This window comes from Erythrolamprus reginae, chromosome 2 (genome assembly GCF_031021105.1).
Source record: "Erythrolamprus reginae isolate rEryReg1 chromosome 2, rEryReg1.hap1, whole genome shotgun sequence".
In the NCBI taxonomy this organism is placed as follows: domain Eukaryota; kingdom Metazoa; phylum Chordata; class Lepidosauria; order Squamata; family Dipsadidae; genus Erythrolamprus; species Erythrolamprus reginae.
In genome coordinates, this window is record NC_091951.1 from 218,978,687 (window position 1) to 219,006,044 (window position 27,358).

The 27,358-nt window shown below is 42.9% G+C and overlaps 1 protein-coding gene across 2 annotated transcripts in view; it reads right to left on the reverse strand.

Annotated features, from left to right (window-relative positions):
* LOC139161989 (uncharacterized) overlaps positions 1 to 27,358 on the reverse strand; it is a 77,229-nt gene that overhangs the window by 24,108 nt on the left and 25,763 nt on the right. The window contains exons 4-8 of one of the 2 annotated variants that reach the window (XM_070741886.1): positions 24,642 to 24,734; positions 17,065 to 17,141; positions 9,613 to 9,696; positions 5,278 to 5,361; positions 943 to 1,026 (exon numbers count right to left, since the gene is read on the reverse strand). In XM_070741886.1, coding sequence (XP_070597987.1) covers positions 943 to 1,026; positions 5,278 to 5,361; positions 9,613 to 9,696; positions 17,065 to 17,141; positions 24,642 to 24,734 — 422 coding nt within the window. The remainder of the gene's footprint in view (positions 1 to 942; positions 1,027 to 5,277; positions 5,362 to 9,612; positions 9,697 to 17,064; positions 17,142 to 24,641; positions 24,735 to 27,358) is intronic. The other variant, XM_070741888.1, reaches the window with a different exon arrangement.

The following is a 27,358-nucleotide window of genomic DNA, read 5'->3' on the forward strand; positions in this document are numbered from 1 at the left end:
TCCTCTGACCAAAAGGTGGCAGTAGATTGTCACAGTTAGTAATTCTCCTCAGTTGTTGCCAAGGGAAGTGACATCATCAAAAGAAAAAAATACCTTAATAAGCCAAATAGAATCCGTATAAAATCCAAATTCAAGCTTCAAATCTTTAAAATCTTTAAATCTCCTCAAAGAAAAAGAAAAATAATTTTGGGCAATTTGCTGTGACTTTAAAACTTTCTGCTAAATGCCCCGTTGCCGATCAGCTGCTTCCACTCTGACTACAGGCTTTTCTGCTTTCATAAGTAAAAAAAAAAATTAAAAGTCCGTTTTGAATGTCTTTTTGGCTCTCCGCACTCACCAGCACGTTGCTTAATCGTTCTTCACCTCACTAATGCTTGAAAATCACCCTCTTTCCAGATGTTACCGCTCTTCTTCAATCTTTGCGTTGTGTTGTCTTCCATGGCTAGTGTTGGCTCAGGCATGGCAGCCTGGCCGACCTCACGCTACCGCCGGCACGAGACTAGGCCGATTCATCTGGCGGGGTATGCAACCCCAGACCAGACCCCTGGTAGCATCCCGTGCAACTCCTCCCCTTCAGGGAGGATCAGGCCCGGTTCAAAAGAACTAGAATACCCGGACGGTGGGGATTTGGAGATATCTCTTAGAAGCAAGGTAGCTCCATGCTGCTGCGGCCATTTGACCCCACCCCTCTTCACAAAGTAATTTCCAATATTTGGGAAACTGTCACAAGGAAGAGGGGAATAATCTTTTCTCCAAAAACCTGACGGCAAGACAAGAAGTAACAGATGGAAACTAAGAAGAGACTGGACAGTCATTTGTCTGGAAAGATATAGGGTCTCCTGCCTGGATTAGATAACTTCCAATATCCCATCCAACTCTGCAATTCTGTATTCACTCTCTTTTCTGTTGTACTTTATTGGACAGTGATGCAACATTCCTCACCTTCACTTTTTTCTTTTCCCTCCAAGTTGCTTTGTTCAGGTGCATTAAGTGGATTTCTTTCTTCTTCTCGCAACTCAGATCTCTCTGTCAAATAAGAAAAGTAAAGCAAAATTGCTTAATCATCGAATCATACTTATTAATGACCTGCCTTGTGGATCGTCTTATTCTCTGAGGTGAGATCTGCCCCCACCCTTCTGACCTTCCATAAAGGCCTTAAGACCTGGCTCTGCCAGATGGGTTGGAGATCAAAATGGAAGCATCACACTGAAGGTGGTTGATGAATTAAGAGGCAATTCCATCTCCCCCTCCCTGCCCCCATGTATCCTAGACCCTCCCTCTCTATCTTTTAACTATGATTTTATTTTCCAGTGTAATTTCTATTTTTATTGTTTTAGAAATACAGTATATATCTTTAATTATTTTAACATAAGCCATCTGCAGTCACTTCAAATGAGATGGGTGACATGATGAGATGGATTACAATGTATTATTTTTACAATTTTGGTATACATAATTTAACCACTACTATCTCCTTTACATTTGACATCTGAACAAAAATAATTACCCAAATTTCTTATATAGTATTTAAAAAGACTGTTAGCCAATACACATTTTAGACTGTTCTTAATCTTAATCACATCTAATTAATTAGACCATTAGAGATTTCTCCAAATCTCCTCCAAATCAATTTTCATGTATATTTTTAAACCTTCTTTTATAATAAAAATGCCCTTTAAAGGAAAGAAAAAAACATTAAAAAGGAGCAAAAAAATCTAATTACACCCAACAGTATTTAAATTAAATCCAATCCTTACCAATTTCAAGGGGTAAAAAAAAATAAAAAATACAACAAAATAAATAAAAAATATGTAGAGGGGGAAAAGCCCCAAATAATATATCCCTAATATCACCAAATTAATAAACCAAATTAATAAATCTAATTAAAAATAATTCCCTTTAATAGGTAAAATAAAAGATAAAAAGTAAAAATTAAAAAATTAAAGATTAAAGAAAAAAAGAAAGAAAAGAAAAGTAGGGAAAAGAAAAAACAAAAGCAAAAAAAAAGAGAAAGGAAGAGAAAAGAAGGGAAAGAAAAGAGAAGGAAAAAATTATCCTTCTTTTCCTTGCATACATTCCATGTAGAACCCAATATAATTGTAATACGCTGCAGAATTTTATGGTTCAAAAGTAAACCAATAAAATCCTCCAGCCTACTCTAATCCATATCACTGAAAACCCAATAAAACCCTCATAATTTCCTTCTCCCTTTATATCACTGAATACCCAGTGTAAACATCATACCCTATTCTAGTTATAAAGCTGCATGCCCAGTGGAATCATCGTGCCCTACACTAATTATGAGACTTTAAGTCCAATAGAATCATCATATCCTATTCACTGAAAACCCAGTGAAATCATACCTTAGAGTTAATAAATTCCTCCTGCCTAGTCCTTTTTATAAGAAAAAAACCATTAAAAAGCTTCATATCATATTCAAATTTAAACAACTGTAATTGCAATAAAAATTATTCCTTCTTTAAATCAGAGTAAATTATAACCTTTTATAAATTTACCAAAAACAAAATTTGAATTAATAACTCATAATCCACATTTTTAATTTTATTCCATGCTTCTGTAGTTCCAAAAATTCTATAATCAATATTTCTAATTATAATTATTCCCTTTTATTTAACAAATAAAGATCAACACATATAATCAACATTATTTTCTATTTCCATACTTTTTTCTTTTTATATTTTGTATCATAATTCAACCACTTATATAATTCCATAATCTTTGCTTATTCATAATAAAATCCTCTTAGCTATAAAATTCATTCTCACTATTATTTTCTTTTCTCTTCCTCTTCACCACCCCTCTCCTCCAAATAGTTAAAGCAAAAGCAATATTAACCAAATTAATCATTAATATTAATCATCCCTACTGAATTTTCAATTTCAATTTTCAATAACATTATTTCACTATTCCAAAATTTTACCCACAAAAGTAATTTTATAAATCCAATAATATCTTAATTGGACATTATTACATATGCAACTCAATTAATGTCTTACTCTTTCATTAATTCCTCTTCCATCAAAAGAAACTCTTCAATAGAATTTCAATACAATTTCCTTATAATAAAATCCAATTAGAATCCAATTAAAATGATAAATCCAATTAAAATTATAAATCTTCATTTAAGTGCTTTACATCAATACATAATTATCCATACATTTATTCTTATAAGTATATGTTGTGGTTGGCTCTGGGCCAGTTCCTGCTCCGAGGACCGTGAGTGTTGGTTTGGGAGAATCCTCCCGTTATCAGAGACCAGTTTTGCTGCCAACAGCTTCGGACACTGAGGATTCTGTGTCAGGGGCAGATTCTGGGAGTGAAGCAGGATCGGATGATGAGATAGTTACAGGCAGCCCATTAGCTAATGACCCCATTAGTGAATCATCATTAGATTCAGAGGAAGAAGGATACATAGATGCTCACAGGCACAGGTTTATGACGAGAAGGGAACAACTGCACAAGTATTATAGAAAATAAGGGAGAACACTGGTGGCTGGGGCAATTAGGCTAATGGGGCTGCTGATGAATTGCCAGCGTCGCTGCCTCTCGGTGTGGGAGATTATCCGTTTGGTGAGAGACGAGTGCTGTTTGATTTTGGACGGCTTCAGGATTTTACCAGGACTCTTTGACTATTTCACAGTTAAGTACAGCTTCAGGACTCTTGAAGGGGTGGTGGTGGCTGTGATGTCTTCACAGCTGCCTTTATCTGCTCTGCTTTTGTTTTTGCTTTTCACAGCATTCCAGGCTTGTGGTTTGTGGGAGAGCACTTTGGCTGATTAAAGTGTGTGTGTGTACAATATTTTTCTGTTGATAAACTGACTCTTTGTTTACTTTACAACAGTGTGTGCGTTTGAATTTATACTTCAGACTTAATTGGGGCTCGTAACATGAAGCCCGGCATAACAATATATATATATAACTTTGTCATAATTTTAATCTTCTTCTTTAAAAGTACTATTAATATCCATATTTCCATTTCATATTCCTTGATCCACATTTGCCAAGATATATCCTTCAGGCTTTATCCATTGAATTCTTCAGACTTTTCAGATGGAAAAAATTATTCTTTTCTTTTCAGATGGAAAAATTTATTCTTTTCTTTTCAGATGGAAAAATTTATTCTTTTTACAGATATATAACCATGTCTTAATCAACCATATGTCTTCTCTCCTAAATTCCCTTGTTCCAAAGCGAAGCTGACAACATCCTTTCTTCATAAGTATAAATACATAATAAATGCAATCTATCATTCCAGCAAAAACAGATAAAGGACCATCTGGTACGAATGTAAATAAAAAAACTCCTTGCAATAACTCCTCTGACCAAAAGGTGGCAGTAGATTGTCACAGTTAGTAATTCTCCTCAGTTGTTGCCAAGGGAAGTGACATCATCAAAAGAAAAAAATACCTTAATAAGCCAAATAGAATCCGTATAAAATCCAAATTCAAGCTTCAAATCTTTAAAATCTTTAAATCTCCTCAAAGAAAAAGAAAAATAATTTTGGGCAATTTGCTGTGACTTTAAAACTTTCTGCTAAATGCCCCGTTGCCGATCAGCTGCTTCCACTCTGACTACAGGCTTTTCTGCTTTCATAAGTAAAAAAAAAAATTAAAAGTCCGTTTTGAATGTCTTTTTGGCTCTCCGCACTCACCAGCACGTTGCTTAATCGTTCTTCACCTCACTAATGCTTGAAAATCACCCTCTTTCCAGATGTTACCGCTCTTCTTCAATCTTTGCGTTGTGTTGTCTTCCATGGCTAGTGTTGGCTCAGGCATGGCAGCCTGGCCGACCTCACGCTACCGCCGGCACGAGACTAGGCCGATTCATCTGGCGGGGTATGCAACCCCAGACCAGACCCCTGGTAGCATCCCGTGCAACTCCTCCCCTTCAGGGAGGATCAGGCCCGGTTCAAAAGAACTAGAATACCCGGACGGTGGGGATTTGGAGATATCTCTTAGAAGCAAGGTAGCTCCATGCTGCTGCGGCCATTTGACCCCACCCCTCTTCACAAAGTAATTTCCAATATTTGGGAAACTGTCACAAGGAAGAGGGGAATAATCTTTTCTCCAAAAACCTGACGGCAAGACAAGAAGTAACAGATGGAAACTAAGAAGAGACTGGACAGTCATTTGTCTGGAAAGATATAGGGTCTCCTGCCTGGATTAGATAACTTCCAATATCCCATCCAACTCTGCAATTCTGTATTCACTCTCTTTTCTGTTGTACTTTATTGGACAGTGATGCAACATTCCTCACCTTCACTTTTTTCTTTTCCCTCCAAGTTGCTTTGTTCAGGTGCATTAAGTGGATTTCTTTCTTCTTCTCGCAACTCAGATCTCTCTGTCAAATAAGAAAAGTAAAGCAAAATTGCTTAATCATCGAATCATACTTATTAATGACCTGCCTTGTGGATCGTCTTATTCTCTGAGGTGAGATCTGCCCCCACCCTTCTGACCTTCCATAAAGGCCTTAAGACCTGGCTCTGCCAGATGGGTTGGAGATCAAAATGGAAGCATCACACTGAAGGTGGTTGATGAATTAAGAGGCAATTCCATCTCCCCCTCCCTGCCCCCATGTATCCTAGACCCTCCCTCTCTATCTTTTAACTATGATTTTATTTTCCAGTGTAATTTCTATTTTTATTGTTTTAGAAATACAGTATATATCTTTAATTATTTTAACATAAGCCATCTGCAGTCACTTCAAATGAGATGGGTGACATGATGAGATGGATTACAATGTATTATTTTTACAATTTTGGTATACATAATTTAACCACTACTATCTCCTTTACATTTGACATCTGAACAAAAATAATTACCCAAATTTCTTATATAGTATTTAAAAAGACTGTTAGCCAATACACATTTTAGACTGTTCTTAATCTTAATCACATCTAATTAATTAGACCATTAGAGATTTCTCCAAATCTCCTCCAAATCAATTTTCATGTATATTTTTAAACCTTCTTTTATAATAAAAATGCCCTTTAAAGGAAAGAAAAAAACATTAAAAAGGAGCAAAAAAATCTAATTACACCCAACAGTATTTAAATTAAATCCAATCCTTACCAATTTCAAGGGGTAAAAAAAAATAAAAAATACAACAAAATAAATAAAAAATATGTAGAGGGGGAAAAGCCCCAAATAATATATCCCTAATATCACCAAATTAATAAACCAAATTAATAAATCTAATTAAAAATAATTCCCTTTAATAGGTAAAATAAAAGATAAAAAGTAAAAATTAAAAAATTAAAGATTAAAGAAAAAAAGAAAGAAAAGAAAAGTAGGGAAAAGAAAAAACAAAAGCAAAAAAAAAGAGAAAGGAAGAGAAAAGAAGGGAAAGAAAAGAGAAGGAAAAAATTATCCTTCTTTTCCTTGCATACATTCCATGTAGAACCCAATATAATTGTAATACGCTGCAGAATTTTATGGTTCAAAAGTAAACCAATAAAATCCTCCAGCCTACTCTAATCCATATCACTGAAAACCCAATAAAACCCTCATAATTTCCTTCTCCCTTTATATCACTGAATACCCAGTGTAAACATCATACCCTATTCTAGTTATAAAGCTGCATGCCCAGTGGAATCATCGTGCCCTACACTAATTATGAGACTTTAAGTCCAATAGAATCATCATATCCTATTCACTGAAAACCCAGTGAAATCATACCTTAGAGTTAATAAATTCCTCCTGCCTAGTCCTTTTTATAAGAAAAAAACCATTAAAAAGCTTCATATCATATTCAAATTTAAACAACTGTAATTGCAATAAAAATTATTCCTTCTTTAAATCAGAGTAAATTATAACCTTTTATAAATTTACCAAAAACAAAATTTGAATTAATAACTCATAATCCACATTTTTAATTTTATTCCATGCTTCTGTAGTTCCAAAAATTCTATAATCAATATTTCTAATTATAATTATTCCCTTTTATTTAACAAATAAAGATCAACACATATAATCAACATTATTTTCTATTTCCATACTTTTTTCTTTTTATATTTTGTATCATAATTCAACCACTTATATAATTCCATAATCTTTGCTTATTCATAATAAAATCCTCTTAGCTATAAAATTCATTCTCACTATTATTTTCTTTTCTCTTCCTCTTCACCACCCCTCTCCTCCAAATAGTTAAAGCAAAAGCAATATTAACCAAATTAATCATTAATATTAATCATCCCTACTGAATTTTCAATTTCAATTTTCAATAACATTATTTCACTATTCCAAAATTTTACCCACAAAAGTAATTTTATAAATCCAATAATATCTTAATTGGACATTATTACATATGCAACTCAATTAATGTCTTACTCTTTCATTAATTCCTCTTCCATCAAAAGAAACTCTTCAATAGAATTTCAATACAATTTCCTTATAATAAAATCCAATTAGAATCCAATTAAAATGATAAATCCAATTAAAATTATAAATCTTCATTTAAGTGCTTTACATCAATACATAATTATCCATACATTTATTCTTATAAGTATATGTTGTGGTTGGCTCTGGGCCAGTTCCTGCTCCGAGGACCGTGAGTGTTGGTTTGGGAGAATCCTCCCGTTATCAGAGACCAGTTTTGCTGCCAACAGCTTCGGACACTGAGGATTCTGTGTCAGGGGCAGATTCTGGGAGTGAAGCAGGATCGGATGATGAGATAGTTACAGGCAGCCCATTAGCTAATGACCCCATTAGTGAATCATCATTAGATTCAGAGGAAGAAGGATACATAGATGCTCACAGGCACAGGTTTATGATGAGAAGGGAACAACTGCACAAGTATTATAGAAAATAAGGGAGAACACTGGTGGCTGGGGCAATTAGGCTAATGGGGCTGCTGATGAATTGCCAGCGTCGCTGCCTCTCGGTGTGGGAGATTATCCGTTTGGTGAGAGACGAGTGCTGTTTGATTTTGGACGGCTTCAGGATTTTACCAGGACTCTTTGACTATTTCACAGTTAAGTACAGCTTCAGGACTCTTGAAGGGGTGGTGGTGGCTGTGATGTCTTCACAGCTGCCTTTATCTGCTCTGCTTTTGTTTTTGCTTTTCACAGCATTCCAGGCTTGTGGTTTGTGGGAGAGCACTTTGGCTGATTAAAGTGTGTGTGTGTACAATATTTTTCTGTTGATAAACTGACTCTTTGTTTACTTTACAACAGTGTGTGCGTTTGAATTTATACTTCAGACTTAATTGGGGCTCGTAACATGAAGCCCGGCATAACAATATATATATATAACTTTGTCATAATTTTAATCTTCTTCTTTAAAAGTACTATTAATATCCATATTTCCATTTCATATTCCTTGATCCACATTTGCCAAGATATATCCTTCAGGCTTTATCCATTGAATTCTTCAGACTTTTCAGATGGAAAAAATTATTCTTTTCTTTTCAGATGGAAAAATTTATTCTTTTCTTTTCAGATGGAAAAATTTATTCTTTTTACAGATATATAACCATGTCTTAATCAACCATATGTCTTCTCTCCTAAATTCCCTTGTTCCAAAGCGAAGCTGACAACATCCTTTCTTCATAAGTATAAATACATAATAAATGCAATCTATCATTCCAGCAAAAACAGATAAAGGACCATCTGGTACGAATGTAAATAAAAAAACTCCTTGCAATAACTCCTCTGACCAAAAGGTGGCAGTAGATTGTCACAGTTAGTAATTCTCCTCAGTTGTTGCCAAGGGAAGTGACATCATCAAAAGAAAAAAATACCTTAATAAGCCAAATAGAATCCGTATAAAATCCAAATTCAAGCTTCAAATCTTTAAAATCTTTAAATCTCCTCAAAGAAAAAGAAAAATAATTTTGGGCAATTTGCTGTGACTTTAAAACTTTCTGCTAAATGCCCCGTTGCCGATCAGCTGCTTCCACTCTGACTACAGGCTTTTCTGCTTTCATAAGTAAAAAAAAAAATTAAAAGTCCGTTTTGAATGTCTTTTGGGCTCTCCGCACTCACCAGCACGTTGCTTAATCGTTCTTCACCTCACTAATGCTTGAAAATCACCCTCTTTCCAGATGTTACCGCTCTTCTTCAATCTTTGCGTTGTGTTGTCTTCCATGGCTAGTGTTGGCTCAGGCATGGCAGCCTGGCCGACCTCACGCTACCGCCGGCACGAGACTAGGCCGATTCATCTGGCGGGGTATGCAACCCCAGACCAGACCCCTGGTAGCATCCCGTGCAACTCCTCCCCTTCAGGGAGGATCAGGCCCGGTTCAAAAGAACTAGAATACCCGGACGGTGGGGATTTGGAGATATCTCTTAGAAGCAAGGTAGCTCCATGCTGCTGCGGCCATTTGACCCCACCCCTCTTCACAAAGTAATTTCCAATATTTGGGAAACTGTCACAAGGAAGAGGGGAATAATCTTTTCTCCAAAAACCTGACGGCAAGACAAGAAGTAACAGATGGAAACTAAGAAGAGACTGGACAGTCATTTGTCTGGAAAGATATAGGGTCTCCTGCCTGGATTAGATAACTTCCAATATCCCATCCAACTCTGCAATTCTGTATTCACTCTCTTTTCTGTTGTACTTTATTGGACAGTGATGCAACATTCCTCACCTTCACTTTTTTCTTTTCCCTCCAAGTTGCTTTGTTCAGGTGCATTAAGTGGATTTCTTTCTTCTTCTCGCAACTCAGATCTCTCTGTCAAATAAGAAAAGTAAAGCAAAATTGCTTAATCATCGAATCATACTTATTAATGACCTGCCTTGTGGATCGTCTTATTCTCTGAGGTGAGATCTGCCCCCACCCTTCTGACCTTCCATAAAGGCCTTAAGACCTGGCTCTGCCAGATGGGTTGGAGATCAAAATGGAAGCATCACACTGAAGGTGGTTGATGAATTAAGAGGCAATTCCATCTCCCCCTCCCTGCCCCCATGTATCCTAGACCCTCCCTCTCTATCTTTTAACTATGATTTTATTTTCCAGTGTAATTTCTATTTTTATTGTTTTAGAAATACAGTATATATCTTTAATTATTTTAACATAAGCCACCTGCAGTCACTTCAAATGAGATGGGTGACAAATAAATTTAATAAATAAAAATACATTTATCTTTATGTAGCAGTTTATGAAACAGAAGCAATGTCATTGTTCAGGAATATATAAACACAAAATTAGAAACAACAATCCTTTACATTACTTGGAAAATTATTGAAGTGTAAAAGCCTCTTCGTGTTAACAGAGCCACATACAGTATTGCACCTGCTTAAAACCAGATAAAGTAGAACCTCTGGTCATGACCATAATTGTTCAATAACTTTGGTCACAACCTGAGTTGCTGGTGACCCAAACCTAAATTTTGGAAATTTGGCGCTTACCCCCCCCCCCCCAAAAAAGTGCTGCAGAAAGGGAAATCGGCCATGGGGTGGGGGATTGAAATTTTTGACCGGAACCTGATTTGGTCATTGTCTGAAGCATTGGTGACCAGAGGTTCTACTGCATAAGCTCTTACTTGTGAGATTTGGCTTAAGTGTCATGTTGAATTGATGTAAAAAATAAGAAAGGCAACTTTGACCGAAAAATGCAAGAACTATTACCCAGTCAAAGAGGGCTGAAATAGTATTTAAGCTCCCAGAAACAAACTCAGGCACATACCTCACTGATCACTAACATGTAAAAAAGTTGGGAGACACAGCAGAAGCAGATTTTAAGATTTGTTATTACAACCAATATCAATAAAAGTGGTTTTAGTTTTCATGTAGAATTGATTTTCTGAACTGGTTTAACTAGTAGAGCTGATAGCATATCTCACCCCTCCCTACTGGACTGATTTCATGTGCTAGGAGACTTGAACTTATGCTGAGATATGATGTGAACTGAAGCCTCATATTACATCTGGTTTCAATCTTTAAGCAAATGAGATCCAAAAGTGAAGATTACTGATGTCAGTCTTTGTTAGATAATTATCTGCAACCTATAGAGGGATCCACTGAGTTAATCTTCCTCAGATATCTTATGAATTTGCTCAGTTTGTAGAGATTGTTTGAGATTTTCCCAAGGATTTGGTGGGCAGTTGCAGTCCAATTTGGTGGGCAGTTGCAGTCCAAAGACGGGCTACAAGAATGGTGGAAGGTCTGAAGTATAAAACGTATCAGGAAAGACTTAATGAACTCAATCTGTATAGTCTGGAAGACAGAAGGAAAAGGGGGGACATGATCGAAACATTTAAATATGTTAAAGGGTTAAATAGGGTTCAGGAGGGAAGTGTTTTTAACAGGAAAGTGAACACAAGAACAAGGGGACACAATCTGAAGTTAGTTGGGGGAAAGATCAAAGGCAACATGAGAAAGTATTATTTTACTGAAAGAGTAGTAGATCCTTGGAACAAACTTCCAGCAGACGTGGTTGGTAAATCCACAGTAACTGAATTTAAACATGCCTGGGATAAACATATATCCATTGTAAGATAAAATACAGGAAATAGTAAAAGGGCAGACTAGATGGACCATGGGGTCTTTTTCTGCCGTCAGTCTTCTATGTTTCTATGTTTCTATCTGTTTATGTTTATGTTGTTTATGTTTATTTAGATTTGTATGCCGCCCCTCTCCGCAGACTCGGGGCGGCTCACAACAAAGTGCAAAAGACAATTTACAACAAATCTAAATTTCTACTAAAAACATTTTAAAAACTCCTAATAAAGTAGTCATTCGTTATACAAATAATCGTTGCTTAGCAACCACAATTGGGACCAGCATTTTGGTTACATAAAGCAGTCACTAAGTGAAACCACAACTATGCATATGATCTTACTTTAGTGGTCTGCAAAACTTGTAAATGCAAGACTTGGTCACAAAGTTACTTTTTCATCACCTGATACAGTCACTAAATAAGGACTATATATACAGCAATTGGGGGTGAGGAACTGCCTCAGTATACTAAGGATTTCTTGAAGGTGATGATGACCTGGAGTTTTTTGGGAAAAGTTGGAACATAATTGGTTATTCTGATAAAATTGTAAAACATCTATAGGATAACATCCTTTACATTCATTTGAAGCTGGACATTGACTGGTCAAGTCCAATACTGATGCAAATGTTATAAATGTACCCTGTTTTCCCCAAAGTAAGACATCCCCTGCAATGTTCCCTCTAAAATTTTTTCGGTGTGGCCGGAAAAGTATAGTGTCTGAGCAGCAGTCCCTTTGGGACTGGGCGGCACAGAAGTCAAAACAATATAATCAATCAAACAAACAAACAAACAAACAAACAAACAAACAAACAAACATATATTTCTCATTTCTCTTTTTTCTCCCCTTTTTGCTTTCATTTCTTTCTCTCTCTCTCTCCCCCTTCCTCTCTTTCTCTTTCTCTCCCTCTTGCTATCTCTCTCCCTCTCCTCTTTCTCTCTCTTTCTCCCTCTTTCTCTCTCCCTTTCTCCCTCTCTCTTTCTCTGTCTCTTGCTCTTTCTCTCTTGCTTTCTCTCTCTTGTTCTCTCTTTCTCTCCTCCTTTCTTCTCTCTCTCTCTTCCTCTCCTTTTCTCTCTCTCTCTTGCTTTCTTTCTCTCACACTTTCTTTCTCTCTCTCTCTTGCTTTCTTTCTCACTTTCTCACTTTCTCTCTCCACTCACGCCAGCAACAGAGAGAGAAAGAGGGAGAGAGAGAGCAGAGGGCGGCTTGCCGGTCCCCTGTATGAGCGGCCCAGCATGGCCCCAGCACCGGACTCCGCCGTCACCTCCGTCCCCGTCCAGCTCTCCAGCTAAGAGGCAGCAGCCACATCCACCCTTTCGCCCTCCCCGACGCCCAGAGCCCGGCCCCGCGCCATCTCCGCTTCCTGGTAGCGTGCCTGACCTCTACCTACAGGAACGGGTAGTGGGGCGCCGCAAAAGACCGCGCTTGAAGGTCGCCACGGCGCCGTTTTTGTTGTCATTGTCACGGCGCAAAGCCACACAGTCCTGGATCGCTCGCTTCTCTGGCCAGCAAAGCCGGCTGTCCAGGAAAGCAGTGCACTTTTAAAATGTGCGCTTTTCAAATGCGCCGCTTTCCCGGACAGCCGGCTTTGCTGGCCAGAGAAGCAAGTGATCCAGGACTGCGTGGCTTTGCAACACTTCAAAAGTTCCTGCGCGGGGGGTTGCTAATGGCTGTGCGGGCGCGCGCCCGCGCAGCTTAGAAGTAACAGCGATCCCCCTCAACTTTGGACATTTTCAAGACGAGATTGGATTGTCATTTGGCTGGGGTGCTGTAGGATTTCCTGCTTAAGCAGGGCGTTGGACTTGATGACCTGCACGGTCCCTTTCAACTTAAACAAACAAACAAACAAACAAACATCTTCAATCTCCAAAGACCAAGGCAAGGATCCTCTTTGTAGATTTTAGTTCAGCATTCAATACCATCATTCCAGACACTCTTCTAACTAAATCAGGTAGAGGTACTTGAACCCACTTGTAGGTGGATCATAAGCTTCCTAACAGACAGGAAGCAGCAGATGAAACTAGGCAAAATCACATCAGATACCTGTACACACACACACACCACCCAGGTTGTGTACTCTCACCACTTCACTTCACTCTATATACCAATGACTGCATCTCAAACGATCCATCTGTTAAACTACTAATGTTTGCAGATGATACAACAGTGATTGGTCTTATTCAAGACAGTGATGAAACCGCATACAGGTGGGAGGTTGAACAACTGACATTTTCATCAATGACTTGGACGAGGGAATAGAAGGGCAACTGATCAAATTCGCAGACGACACCAAGCTGGCGGGGGTAGCCAATACCCTAGAAGACAGGCTTAAATTACAGAAAGACCTAGACAGACTAACGCAGTGGGCCCACACCAACAAAATGATGTTTAATATCGACAAGAGCAAAGTTCTTCACCTAAGCAGAAGAAACCCTGGACACACATACAACCTGGGAAAAACCCCTCTTAGCAGTAGCGACTGCAAAAGAGACCTCGGAGTCTTGGTGGACTATCAACTAAACATGAGCCAACAATGTGCAGCAGCAGCTAAAAAAGCCAACACAATCCTAAGCTGCATCAAGAGAGGAATACATTCCAAGACCAGGGAAGTCTTAATACCACTCTACTACGCCCTGGTCCGACCACACCTGGAGTACTGTATTCAATTCTGGTCACCACACTTCAAAAGAGACATTGAAACTCTGGAGAAGGTGCAAAAAAGAGCAACCAAGATGATTAAGGGATTGGAAACCAAGACTTACAAAGAGAGACTGAGGGAACTGGACATGGATAGCCTAGAGAAAAGGAGGGCCAGAGCGGGCATGATAGCAGACTACAAGTATACGAGGGGATGTCACAGAGAGGAGGGGATCACTTTATTCTCCAGGGCATCAGAGGGCTGGACGAGGAACAATGGTTGGAAGCTGACCAAGGAGAGATTCAACATGGAGATAAGGAGGAACTTCCTGACGGTCAGAGCGATCAACCAATGGAACAACTTACCAGCGGACATTGTGAACTCCAACACTCTGGACATTTTTAAGAGAAGATTGAACTGCCACTTGACTGGTGTACTATAAGGTTCCTGCTTGGGCAGGGGGTTGAACTCGATGGCCTTCATGGTCCCTTTCAACTCTAACAATAAATAAAATAAATAAAACTATCTTTGTGGTGTGACTGGAACAATATAGAACTAAAAACCATAGAAATGGTGGTAAACGTTAGGAGAAACCCTCCCATTCTACCACCTCTTGCAATACTAGATAATATAGTATCAATAGTAGAGACCTTCAAATTTCTAGCTTCTCTCATATCTCAAGACTTAAAATGGTCACCTAACCTCAAAAATGTCATCAAAAAAGCAAAACAAAGAATGTTCTTTCTGCGCCAACTCAGAAAGCTCAAACTACCCAAGGAGCTGCTGATACAGTTCTACAGAGGAATTATTGAGTCTGTCATCTGCACCTCTTTAACTGTCTGGTTTGGTTCTGCAACCCAACAAGACTTACAAAAACTTCAGAGGATAATTAGAACTGCACAAAAAAACAGTTACTGCCAACCTGCCTTCCATTGAGGACCTGTATACTGCACGAGTCAAAAAGTGAAAATATTTACTGACCCCGCGCATCCTGGACACAAATTATTTCAATTCCTACCCTCAAAACGATGCTACAGAGCACTGCACACCAAGACAACTAGACAAAAGAACAGTTGTTTTCCCGAATGCCATCACTTTGTTAAATAAATAATTCCCTCGCCACTGTCAAACTATTCACTAAGGCTGCATTACTATTAGTATTAGTCTTCTCATCGTACCTATCACCATCTCCTCCCACTTATGACTATATGACTGTAACTTGTTGCTTGTATCTTTATGAGTTATACTAATATTGATTATTTCCTGATTGTTTATTTGTACCCTATAACAATCATTAAGTGTTATACCTCAAGATTATTTTATATACACTGAGAGCATATGCACCAATGACAAATTCCTTGTGTGTCCAATCACATTTGACCAATAAAGAATTCTATTCTACTAATCAAAATTACAACAGATCCCCCCCAAAATGACCCATTTTCAATATTCTGAAGTACAGATTTCCCCTGTAGTCATGTGATCACATTTTGGGTACTTGACAATTTAATGGCCATTTGCAGCCTCCTGAAATCACGTGACTGTGATTTTGCCATTTTGTACTGGTTTCCATATACAGTGATCCCCCGCTCGTTGCGAGGGTTCCGTTCCAGGACCCCCCGCAACGAGCGGGTTTTCGCGAAGTAGCGCTGCGGAAGTAAAAACACCATCTGCGCATGCGCGCCCTTTTTTCATGGCCGTGCATGTGCAGATGGTGTTTTTTACTTCCGCACCTGGGAAGACCCCCGCCCAACAGCTGAGGAGCCGCCTGCCCGCCCGCCTGCCCGCCGCTTGTCCGCCCGCCGCTCGTGCCGCCGCCGCTCGTGCCGCCGCCGCTCGTGCCGCCGCTGCTGGTGCGGCCGCTGCTCGTCCGGCCGCCGCTCGTGCCACCGCTGCTGGTGTGGCCGCCGCTCGTGCCGCCACCGCTCGTGCCGCCGCTGCTGGTGCGGCCGAGCTTCCCTCGGCCCCCTTTGGCCCCGTCACTCGTGCCGCCGCTGCTGGTGCGGCCGCCGCTCGTGCTTTCGGAGCTCCTCCGGCGTCACCCGGCTTCTGGTAGAAGCCTTCTCTCTTTTTTTTCTTGCGGCGAGCCCGAGCCGTTCCTCTCTCGACCGCAGCCGAGCTTCCCTTCGCCTCCTCCCCGCCTGCTTTTCCTCGCCAAGCGCACGAACAAAAAGAGAGAAGGCTTCTGCCAGAAGCCGGGTGACAGCGGAGGAGCTCCGAAAGCCGGAGAAGAAGAGTCTCGCAGGCGGGGAGGAGGTGACGGGGCCAAAGGGGGCCGAGGGAAGCTCGGCTGCGGTCGAGAGAGGAACGGCTCGGGCTCGCCGCAAGAAAAAAAAGAGAGAAGGCGCGTCTCCTGAGGGGAAGCCAGCGCCGCCCGCCCTTCGCCCGCCCACGCCGTTGCTCGCGCCACTCAGCTGGGAAGCGGGGCTGGGGTTTCCCCGCCGCCCACGCAAAGGGGAAACCCCGGCAAGAGGGGAAGACCCAGGGAAGCCGCCCAGCAGCTGATCTGCCCAGCAAACTCCACCATCTACGCATGCGTGGCCATAGAAAGAAAAAGGGCGCGCATGCGCAGATGGTGTTGTTTACTTCCGGGTTGAAAAATCGCAAATTACCCTGTTCGCAATGGTCGGGGACGCAATAACCGGGGGATCACTGTACTGTACTTCCAATTTCCAGCAAAAATACTCATAGGATAAAATTGATTTGCTTAATGACCACCACCAAAAAGGTCTTAAAATTGGGCCTAGTTATATTGGTGACCCAATATTGGTCTTAAAATTGGTTGTTCAGAGGATAGTGGCATGCAGTTTAATTCATTAAGATTCAATCATTTTAGGAGAGGCATAGAACCCCCCAATACACTAACAAATGAAAGTAAAAAAGCAAACATTTCAAAATAAACCCAAAAACATATTTATGCAAGAGGAGGTTATTATGCAAATGCAACAAGATACAATCATATTACCTTCATTACAATTTGCTTTTGAATTGTTTGCTCCAGATTCTGACTCATTATTTTTCCCCCCTTTTTCAGACACTTTTCTAATAAAAAACAAAAGGAGCCAAATTAGAACAAACCATTAAATAGTGTTTATTAAAGAGAATTCTGATGATAAAATACACTAAATGTTTGCTCTTTAATTAGGTTTTAAGGTTGATGTTCATGTCTTTCAAAAATCAGTATGTTTCAATTGTAATGCCTCACACTCAGCCCAAGTCATAGACACAGAGATGGGGCCAGCCTAATGTTTTGGACAATGCTATCCCACAAAGCAGGTGCTGCTGCAGAAAAGACTCTCCTGTGTTCTATTAGATGACATTTCTTGGTGGATGGGAACCATAACATGCTTCTTCTGCAAGACCTGATGGGTAGATGTAACCCCCAGCCCATGTATGGCTTTATAAGGTATTCCCAATGCCTTAAATTGAACTCGAAATGGCTTTGGCCTGACAAAGAGACTGGGCAGCTATTTGTCTAAAATGGTACTATAGCATCTTCTATTTGTGCAGGTGGTTGGATTAAAAGACCTACAAGGTCCCTTCCAACTCTGTTATTCTGACACACAACCTGAGGTTGTGTAAAAGGCCTCTTAGCTACAGCTACCACCTGCTCATTGAACAGAAGGATCACTCCAGTTTTGTACAGGATCTGTTTGTGGCAGACCATACCAAAGAAGGCAAATTCTCAAAACCCAATAACCCCCAAACACCTGTCTTGCTAAGGTTGAACTGAAGTCTGTTGTTTCCCATCCAAAACCGCACAAACCTCCAGCAGCAGAATAGGACATCAACTCCCCTCTGTAGTGGAGGGCTGCACCAGAAAAACTCATGGTAATCAGGGAGTGGCTTGACTATGACAGGGGAACCAAAGAATGCTTCCATGATTTAGAAATCCCTTAAATTTTTGTGTATTTTTGAGGGGAAGTAAAGTTCTTGTTATAAACATTGCAAGGGTTAATTAAATGGAGATATTTCCAAATAAATATGGGAAGCTAATGTGGGAGCTTGTTTCCAATTCCCATGGTTAATATACAGTCCCATTCTTAAACATTTCAGGTTCTTTTTCATTGGAGCATGATATACATGGAAAGATGAACTGCCTTGAATGAGAAAAAAATGCTATGTGAGTCTCTCAAGATTTTTTTTTCTCTGCAGTGGTCTGTCACCTACTCAGTTTAAATACATGGGTACTTGCAGAGAAAGGGAGGGGAAGTTTAAATATAGAATTACTTTCAAGTTGTTCATACAGTAGGTTTCCAAAGAAAGAACAAAAAACAACAATTACAGTAGGTAGATAGAAAGAAGGGTGATTCTTTTAAGCTTGAGGGAAGATGTTTCTGTAAGGAGAGCTGATTGGATCGGACAAGTAGCAAAGGAAGCAGGGTCGAGACACACCATAGTCAAAGAGAAGAACCAGGAGGGAGCCTGATGCAGCTGAAGCCAAAGAAGAATCGGCAGAAAATAGCTAGCAGAGAGAAAATGCAGTTCTGAAATCTAGGTAGTGCCACAGCTAAGTGGGGAAAGAAGTGAAACAGTAAAAGATTTTTGTAGTATAGGCAAAGTAGCAGAAATTTAAATTATTTAGTTAAGTTTATTTATTTATTTATTTATTTATTTTTATTTTGTCCAACACAATGAGAGTTTTAGTGGGTATATAAATGGTCCTGGGTCGGGCCGAGAGGCAAATAAGGAGCTGTGATGTTCCTTCAATACACCAGGGTGATTCGACACAAAAATATGTAACCCTTCTCTGGTGCAGAGCTGAAGGGATTGGATACTGTAGCCTAGAGGATAATTCTCTGCCTTACAAGGCAAAGGTTGCAGGTTCACGTCCCAGTGGGTATGGCTAGCTGATGAGGCCAAAATAAGGCCAAAATAGATCTATCCTAGTCTCCCTTAATTTTCAAATTCAGCAAAAAACATGTGACATATATATATATATATATATATATATATATATATATATATATATATATATACACATACATACATACATACATACATACATACATACATACAGTGGTACCTCGGTACTCGAACGCTTTGGTTCTGGTACATTTCGGATAATGAACAAAATTTCCGGCAAAAATTTGCTTCGGTATCTGAACAAAAATTCGGATACCGAACAGCCAGAGAAAATTTTGTTCATTATCCGAAATGTTACCGCCGGGGGCTGCTCCAATCCTGGCAGCTTCGGGGGGGCTGAGGAGCTCTATAAGAGCTCCAAGCTGCAGGAAGGGTGGGGGCTGCTCCAATCCCGACAGCTTCGGGGGGGCTGAGGAGCTCTATAAGAGCTCCAAGCTGCAGGAAGGGTGGGGGCTGCTGCAATCCCAGCAGCTTCGGGGGGCTCCTTTCCTCACTGCTTCCTCTTATTACCTGTAAGCAGCTGCAAAAACTTTCTCTTTCCCGCCGGTGGCTTCCCTTCGAGTAGCAACAGCGCTGGGAACGTCACATGATGAAGGGAAGCTGCCGGAGCCATCTCAGCAGTTGCCGCTGCTCCAGCAGCTTCCCTTCCTTACGTGACGTTCCTGGCGCTGTTCCTACTCGAAGAGAAGCCGTTGCAGCCGCTGGGAGGGAGAAAGTTTTTGCAGCTGCTTACAGGTAATAACAGGAAGCATTGAGGAAAGGAGCCTCCCGAAGCTGCTGGGATTGCAACAGCCCCCATCCTTCCTGCAGCTTGGAGCTCTTATAGAGCTCCTCAGCCCCCTGAAGCTGCTGGCATTGCAGCAGCCCCCATCCTTCCTGCAGCTTGCAGTACCGAATTTATTTATCCCATTGGAAATAAAGAAAATAGATTTAATTGGTTCCCAGCGAGTTAACAGGGACTGGGAACCAATTAAATCCATTTCCATTATTTCCTATGGGATAAATACATTCGGTACTCGACCAAATCGGTTGTCAACCACACTTCTGGAACGAATTGTGGTCGAGTACCGAGGTACCACTATATATATATACATATACATATACATATACAGTGGAACCTCAAGATACGAACTTAATTGGTTCCAGGGGGAGGTTCGTAAGACGAAAGGTTCGTAAGACGAAACATTGTTTCCCATAGGAAACAATGTAAAGTCAATTAATCCATGCAACAACAAAAAAACTGCAAAAAAACACTGCCGCCCGGCTGTCACCTTTTAAAACAGCCGGGCGGCTTCCCTCTCTCTCTCTCTCTCTCCTTCCTCCCTCCTCCTCTTCCTCCTCCTCCCGTATTCCGCCTCCCTCCCAGCCCGCTAGGCAAGCCAGTGGTCCCCGTCACAGAGCACAGCCATGTGGGCTCCGCTCTGTTCCCTGCCGGCCCGATTGAGGGGCCGGCGGTCTCCGCCAGGGAGAGCTTCCTGGCTTTCGTTCTTGTTGGATTTGCGAGCTTTCAAGCCCAGGAAGCTCTCCAAAGTGAGGAGAACCGCCGCTGTCGCCGCTCGGCCGTGCCTCCTCGCCCGCCACCCGCCCAAGATGCAGACCTGCTGCCTCGCACTGCGCCTGCCGCCGGCCCGATCCTGCATCTCTTGCTTCTGGGCTGGCTCCATTCTGTTCCCTGCCGGCCCGATTGAGGGGCTGGCGGGAGGAAAGCGAATGCCTCTCTTCGTTGCGCTGCCTGGCTGGCAGCGGAAGATGTAACCGAGCCCACGGGGCCGGGCTCCATGGCTGGCAGGGAACAGAACGGAGCCTTCCACGGCAGCTGCCTGCTGGGCTGGTAAGAGGGGGAGCCGAGCCCAGCCCCGTGGGCTCGGTTACATCTTCCGCTGCCAGCCAGGCCATGCTGGCAGAAGCGCAACAAAGAGAGGCATTCACTTTCCTCCCGCACGCAGCCGTCTGACCGTGGGCTCCTTCCTGATCTCGGAGAGCTTCCTGGCTTTCGTCCTTGTTGCATTCGCGAGCTTTCATGCCCAGGAGGCTCTCCGAGATCGGGAAGCCGCCCACGATCAGTCGGCTGCGGGCGGGAGGAAAGCGAATGCCATGGGGCTGGGCTCGGCTCCCCCCCCTTACCAGCCCAGCAGGCAGCCGCCGCGGAAGGCTCCATTCTGTTCCCTGCCAGCCCAATTGAGGGGCCAGCGGGAGGAAAGCGAATGCCTCTCTTCGTTGCACTGCCTGGCTGGCAGCGGAAGATGTAACCGAGCCCACGGGGCCGGGCTCCGGCTTCCGCGCTGCTCGTCCCACCCATCGCCCGTATCCAGCAGAAGCTACTCCCCGAGTGCTCTTGGCCGGCGGGATTCAAAAGTGCTGGGGTGGGGGGGCTGTCGGGACACCCCCCACCCCAGCACTTTGAATCCCGCCGCTTCTGCTGGATACGGGCGATGGGTGGGACGAGCTGCCACAGCCACCGGCTTCTGCGCCGCTCGTCCCACCCATCGCCCATATCCAGCAGAAGCTGCTGCCTGAGTGCTCTTGGCCAGCGGGATTCAAAAGTGCTGGGGTGGGGGGGCTGTCGGGACACCCCCACCCCAGCACTTTGAATCCAGCAGCTTCTGCTGTATACGGGAGATGGGTGGGAGGAGCGGCACGGAAGCCGGTGGCTGTGGCAGCTCATCCCACCCATCGCCCGTATCCAGCAGAAGCGGTGGGATTCAAAAGTGCTGGGGTGGGCGGGCTGTCGGGACACCCCCCACCCCAGCACTTTGAATCCCGCCGAACTTCCGCGTTCGGGTTCGGGAGACAGCTGAGAAGCGGCGCGGCTGTTTTAAAAGGTCATAGCCAGCCTGGGGGGCTTCCCAGCACCCCCCAAACTCCGAACTTGTGCCGAACTTCCGGGTTCGGGGTTCGGGGGGGTGCTGGGAAGCCCCCCAGGCCGGCTGTGACCTTTTAAAACAACCGCTCCGCTTCCCAGCTGTCTCCCGAAGCCGAACGCGGAAGTTCGGCTTTGGCGTTCGACTTCGGGAGACAGCTGGGAAGCGGTGCGGTTGTTTTAAAAGGTCACAGCCGGCCTGGGGGGCTTCCCAGCACCCCCCCGAACTTGTGCCAAACTTCCGGGTTTGGGGTTCGGGGGGTGATGGGAAGCCCCCCAGGCCGGCTGTGACCTTTTAAAACAACCGTGCCGCTTCCCAGATGTCTCCCGAAGCCGAACGCGGAAGTTCGGCTTTGGCGTTCGGCTTCGGGAGACAGCTGGGAAGCGGCGTGGTTGTTTTAAAAGGTCACAGCCAGCCTGGGGGGCTTCCCAGCACCCCCCAAACCCCGAACTTGTGCCGAACTTCCGGGTTCGGGGTTCGGGGTTCGGGGGGTGCTGGGAAGCCCCCCAGGCCGGCTGTGACCTTTTAAAACAACCGCGCCGCTTCCCAGCTGTCTCCCGCCGCTTCCCAGCTGTCTTTGGTGTTCGGCTTCGGGAGACAGCTGGGAAGCGGTGCGGTTGTTTTAAAAGGTCACAGCCGGCCTGGGGGGCTTCCCAGCACCCCCCCGAACCCCGAACTTGTGCCGAACTTCCGGGTTCGGTGTTCGGGGGGTGCTGGGAAGCCCCCCAGGCCGGCTGTGACCTTTTAAAACAACCGTGCCGCTTCCCAGCTGTCTCACGATGCCGAACGCGGAAGTTCGGCTTTGGCGTTCGGTTTCGGGAGACAGCTGGGAAGCGGTGCGGTTGTTTTAAAAGGTCACAGCCGGCCTGGGGGGCTTCCCAGCAGCCCCCCAAACCCCGAACTTGTACCGAACTTCCGGGTTCGGGGTTCAGGGGGGTGCTGGGAAGCCCCCCAGGCCGGCTGTGACCTTTCAAAACAACCACGCCGCTTCCCAGCTGTCTCCCGAAGCCGAACGCCAAAGCCAAACTTCCGCGTTTGGCTTCGGGAGACAGCTGGGAAGCGGTGCAGCTGTTTTAAAAGGTCACAGCCGGCCTGGGGGGCTTCCCAGCAACCTCCCGAACCGAACCCGGGGTTCAGAAAAATTTTGCCTCTTCTTACGAACGTTTTTCGAGTTACGAACCGGCGTTCGGGAGGCTTCTGGGAAGCCCCACCGCCCGGCTGTCACCTTTTAAAACAGCCGCGCGGCTTCCCAGCAGTCTCCGAACGCCGGTTCGTAACTCGAAAAAAGTTCACAAGAAGAGGAAAAATTTTTCTGAACCCCGGGTTCGTATCACGAGTTGTTCGTATCTTGAGGTACCACTATACATATACATATACATATACATATACATATACATATACATATACATATATATAGGAGCTGTGACATTCCTTCAATATACCAGGGTGATCCAACAGAAAGAACATATAGCCCCTCCCTGGTACAAAGCTGAAGGGATCAGATCTGGTGGCCTAGAGATTAATTCTCTGCCTTACAAGGCAGAAGCTGCTGGATCAAATCCCAGTAAGGGTATGGCTAGCTGATGAGGCCAGAACAAGGCCAAAATAGTGCTATCCTAGTCTCCCTTAATTTTAAAAATTCAGCAAAACATGTGATTGATATATATATGTGTCACATGTTTTTTGCTGAATTTGAAAATTAGGGGAGACTAGGATAAATCTATTTTGGCCTTATTTTGACCTCATCAGCTAGCCATACCCACTGGGACTTGAACCTGCAACCTTTGCCTTGTAAGGCAGAGAATTATCCTCTAGGCTACAGTATCCAATCCCTTCAGCTCTGCACCAGGGAAGGGTTACATATTTTGTGTTGAATCACCCTGGTGTATTGAAGGAACACCACAGCTCCATATTTGCCTCTCGGCCCAACCCAGGGCCATTTCCAAGGCAGTTAATTTTATTGATAGCCGACAATTCTATCTGTATGTATCACATGTTTTTCTGCTGAATTTGAATATATATATATATATATATATATATATATATATATATATATATATACACACACACACACACACACACACACACACACACACACATAGTAAAATACATGATGAAGGTTATAGAGGAGAGTAAAATATATCTATGAAAGAATAGAAAAGAGGATATAGTAATAGAACATATCAATGAAAGAATAGAAAAAGAGATATAGGAATAGAAGAAAGGTATAGGAGATATAGGAGAGCAATAGGACAGGGGACGGAAGGCACTACTTGTACTCGCCCCTTACTGACCTCTTAGGAAGTTCTAAGTTCTAAGAATTAAGGTAAACATTACCTAATTTACACTTCGTTACTCTAGATAAGTGCATTTACAAAATGTATAGAGACAGTCTTGTAAGTATAGTACGTTGTCCTATGTTTATACCAGAGGTGGGATTCAGCAGGTTCTGCCCTGTTCTGGAGACCCGGTAGTAGAAATTTTGAGTAGTTCAGAGAACTGTAAATACCACCTTTGACTGGCCCTGCCCCATCTATTCTCTGCCTCCTGAGTCCCAGCTGATCAGGAGGAAATGGAGATTTTGCAGTATCCTTCCCATGGCATGCCCACCAAGATGCACCACGCCCATGAGGCCATGTCCACAGAACTAGAAGTAAATATTTTGAATCCCACCACTGGTTTACACAGTATTAAGCAGTTTTTCTTCTGCTTGCTAGCTGTTTGTGTGTGTCTGGGTCTGTGAACTTAGAACAAAATTGAGAATTTCATGTTTATTTCCAGAAAAAAAAAATTAACTGCAAAAAAATTAACTTACTTTTGTAGTAGAGAAAACCGAAAACGAATCCTAATACTAATATAATTATTGGTATTATAATGTATAAAGTAGTGTTTGATTGATGATCAGGTTCTAAAAAAGCAAATTTGAAAATATTATATTGAAAGTCATCTAAAATCAGAAAACATCCTTATGGGCAAGTTGTGAAGCGAATCACTGTACAGTAGTTGCTAAGTTAGTAACATAGTTATTGAGTGAATCTGGCTTCTCCGTTGAATTTGTTTGTCAGAAATTCACAAAAGGATCATATGACTCAGGGACACTGCAACCGTCATAAATAAATGCCACTTGTTAAGTGGCCAAATTTTGCTGAAATGGTTGAAAGTGTGAAACAGTCATAAGTCACTTTTTCAGGATCATTGTAACTTCAGTTACTAAATGAACTGTTGTAATTTGAGGACTACATGTACTGCAATTTTATTAGGACATCTGAATGAGTTAGATTACATTAGATTAGAGTTGGAAGGGATCTTATAAGTCATCTAGTCCAACACCCCCCCTCCTCAAGCAGGAGTCCCTTACACCAGTGTTTTTCAACCAGTCTGCCGCAGCTGAGCTTCCTTCTTCGCGCATTCTTTTTCGCGCATTCTTTCTATGTGGCTTCCTTCTTCATGCCTTCTTTTTCGTGGCTTCCTTCTTCGCAGCAGGTGAGTTTTGGGGCCCGGCGGGAGGGCGCTGGCAGCAGTGGAACCTGGCAGCAGTGGAACCTGGCAGCTGTGAGTGGGAGCTCCAGGGCGGAGGCACTGGCACCGGTAGCACCCCGCCCGGCTGGAGCTTCCCTGGCAGTGTTGGCATCAAGTGACCATTGGGACCTGGCAGGAGGGCATCGGCAGCAATGGGCAGTAGCTAGAGGCGGTGGCTGTGAGCGGAAGCTCCAGGGCGGAGGCACTGGCACCAGCAGCACCCCGCCCAGCTGGAGCTTCCCTGCCGGCATCAAGTGACCTTTGGGGCCTGGCGGGAGGGCACCGGCAGCAGGAGCAGGAGGGTGCTGGCAGCAGCGGCACCAGGCAGTAGCCGGGGGGCGGTGGCTACGAGCAGGAGCTCCAGGGCGGAGGCACCAACAGCAGCGGCTTAACATGTTGCTGAACGCTGTACATGCTGGCGTCTGTGGGGCTGGCACTGGCCCGCTGGCTGGGCCAAGATGGAGGAGCCAGCCACATACCCATGCCCAGGGTAGCACCAGCATGTACGGAGTCCAGCAACACATCCAGCCGCCACTGTCAGGGCTCCCGCTCGCAGTTGATCGCTCTGCCGCCGCCCCACGGCTACTGTATGATGCTGTTGTTGCCGGCATGGTGTACGAGAGAGAAAGAGAGAGATAGCAAGGGAGAGATAGCAAGAGAGACAGAAAAAGAGAGAGAAAGAAAGCAAGCAAGAAAGAAAGAGAGAGAGAAAGCAAGAGAGAAAGAGAAAGAGAGAGAAAAAGAAAGCAAGAAAGAGAAAGAGAGAGAGGGAAGGAGGGAGAGATAGAAAGAGAGCAAAAAAGAAAGGAAGGGAGAAAGAAAGATAGATGGAGAGAGAGAGAAAGAAAGAGGAAGAAAGGAAGAAAGAGAAAGAGAGAGAGAAATAGAGTGAAAGGGAGGAAGAGAGAGAGAGAATTTTTTTGTCCAAACTTTTTTTAGCCCCCCCCCCATGTGCCCCAGGATTTTGTATATGTAAAAAATGTGCCGCAGCTCAAAAAAGGTTGAAAATCACTGCCTCACACCATTTCAGATAAATGGCAGTCTAATCTCCTCTTGAAAGTCTTAAGTGTTGGAGTTCTCACAACTTCTGCAGGCAAGCTAATTCATTGGTTGATCACTCTATCAGAAAGTTTCTCCTTATTTCCAGGTTGAATCTCTCTTTGATCAGCTTTTATCCATTATTCTTTGTCTGGCCTTCTTGTGCTTTAGAAAACAGTCTGACTCTTTCCTCTCTATGGCAGCCCCTCAAGTAGTTATCATGTCTCACCTGGTCCTTCTCTTTTCCTTACTGGCCATGCCCAGTTCCTGCAACCACTCTTTGTATGTTATAGTTTCCAGTCCCCTTATCATCCTGGTTGCTCTCCTCTGCACTTCCTTTAGAGTTTCAATGTCTTTTTTGTAATGTGATGATCAAAACAGGATGCAGTACTCTAGGTATAGTCTAACAAAGACTTTATAGAGTGGTATTAGTACCTCCCTAATCCTAGATTGTATCCCTCTATTACTGACCCCTCCTCTGAGCCTATTTCTGTTATTCTTTTATTGGACAGAAAAATTCTATACATAGCTTCTTTTGGATAGCAAGCTTCATAAGACATCTCTTTCTGTTATAAAATTTACGTTAATAGTGTGTAGAGTTAATGCACTGTTGATAGCAAAGTTAATTATGCACATCTATAGGACTTTGCAACACTGTTGTGAGTATTCTATCTTTTCTTTCAATGAAATCTGGATGAGTGATTCGTATAAAGTTTAACTTCAACTTTAATACAAATGATATCATTTGAGTGATTTGTGTAGTAATGCCTAATGTCCTACACGACATTTTGTGCAAAGTAGGCAAGATAAATTTATGGTGTCACAATTCAAACTCAGCATCTTTTATATAACTCTGATGCACTTAAAGAAGGAGCTAGGCTCGTCCTGTGATGCTACATCTCTTGTCATGTTTGTTTGGGCTTTTCCCATGGATGTCACTTCTTCTTTGCTGTGCATTAAGATTATTTTAATTTA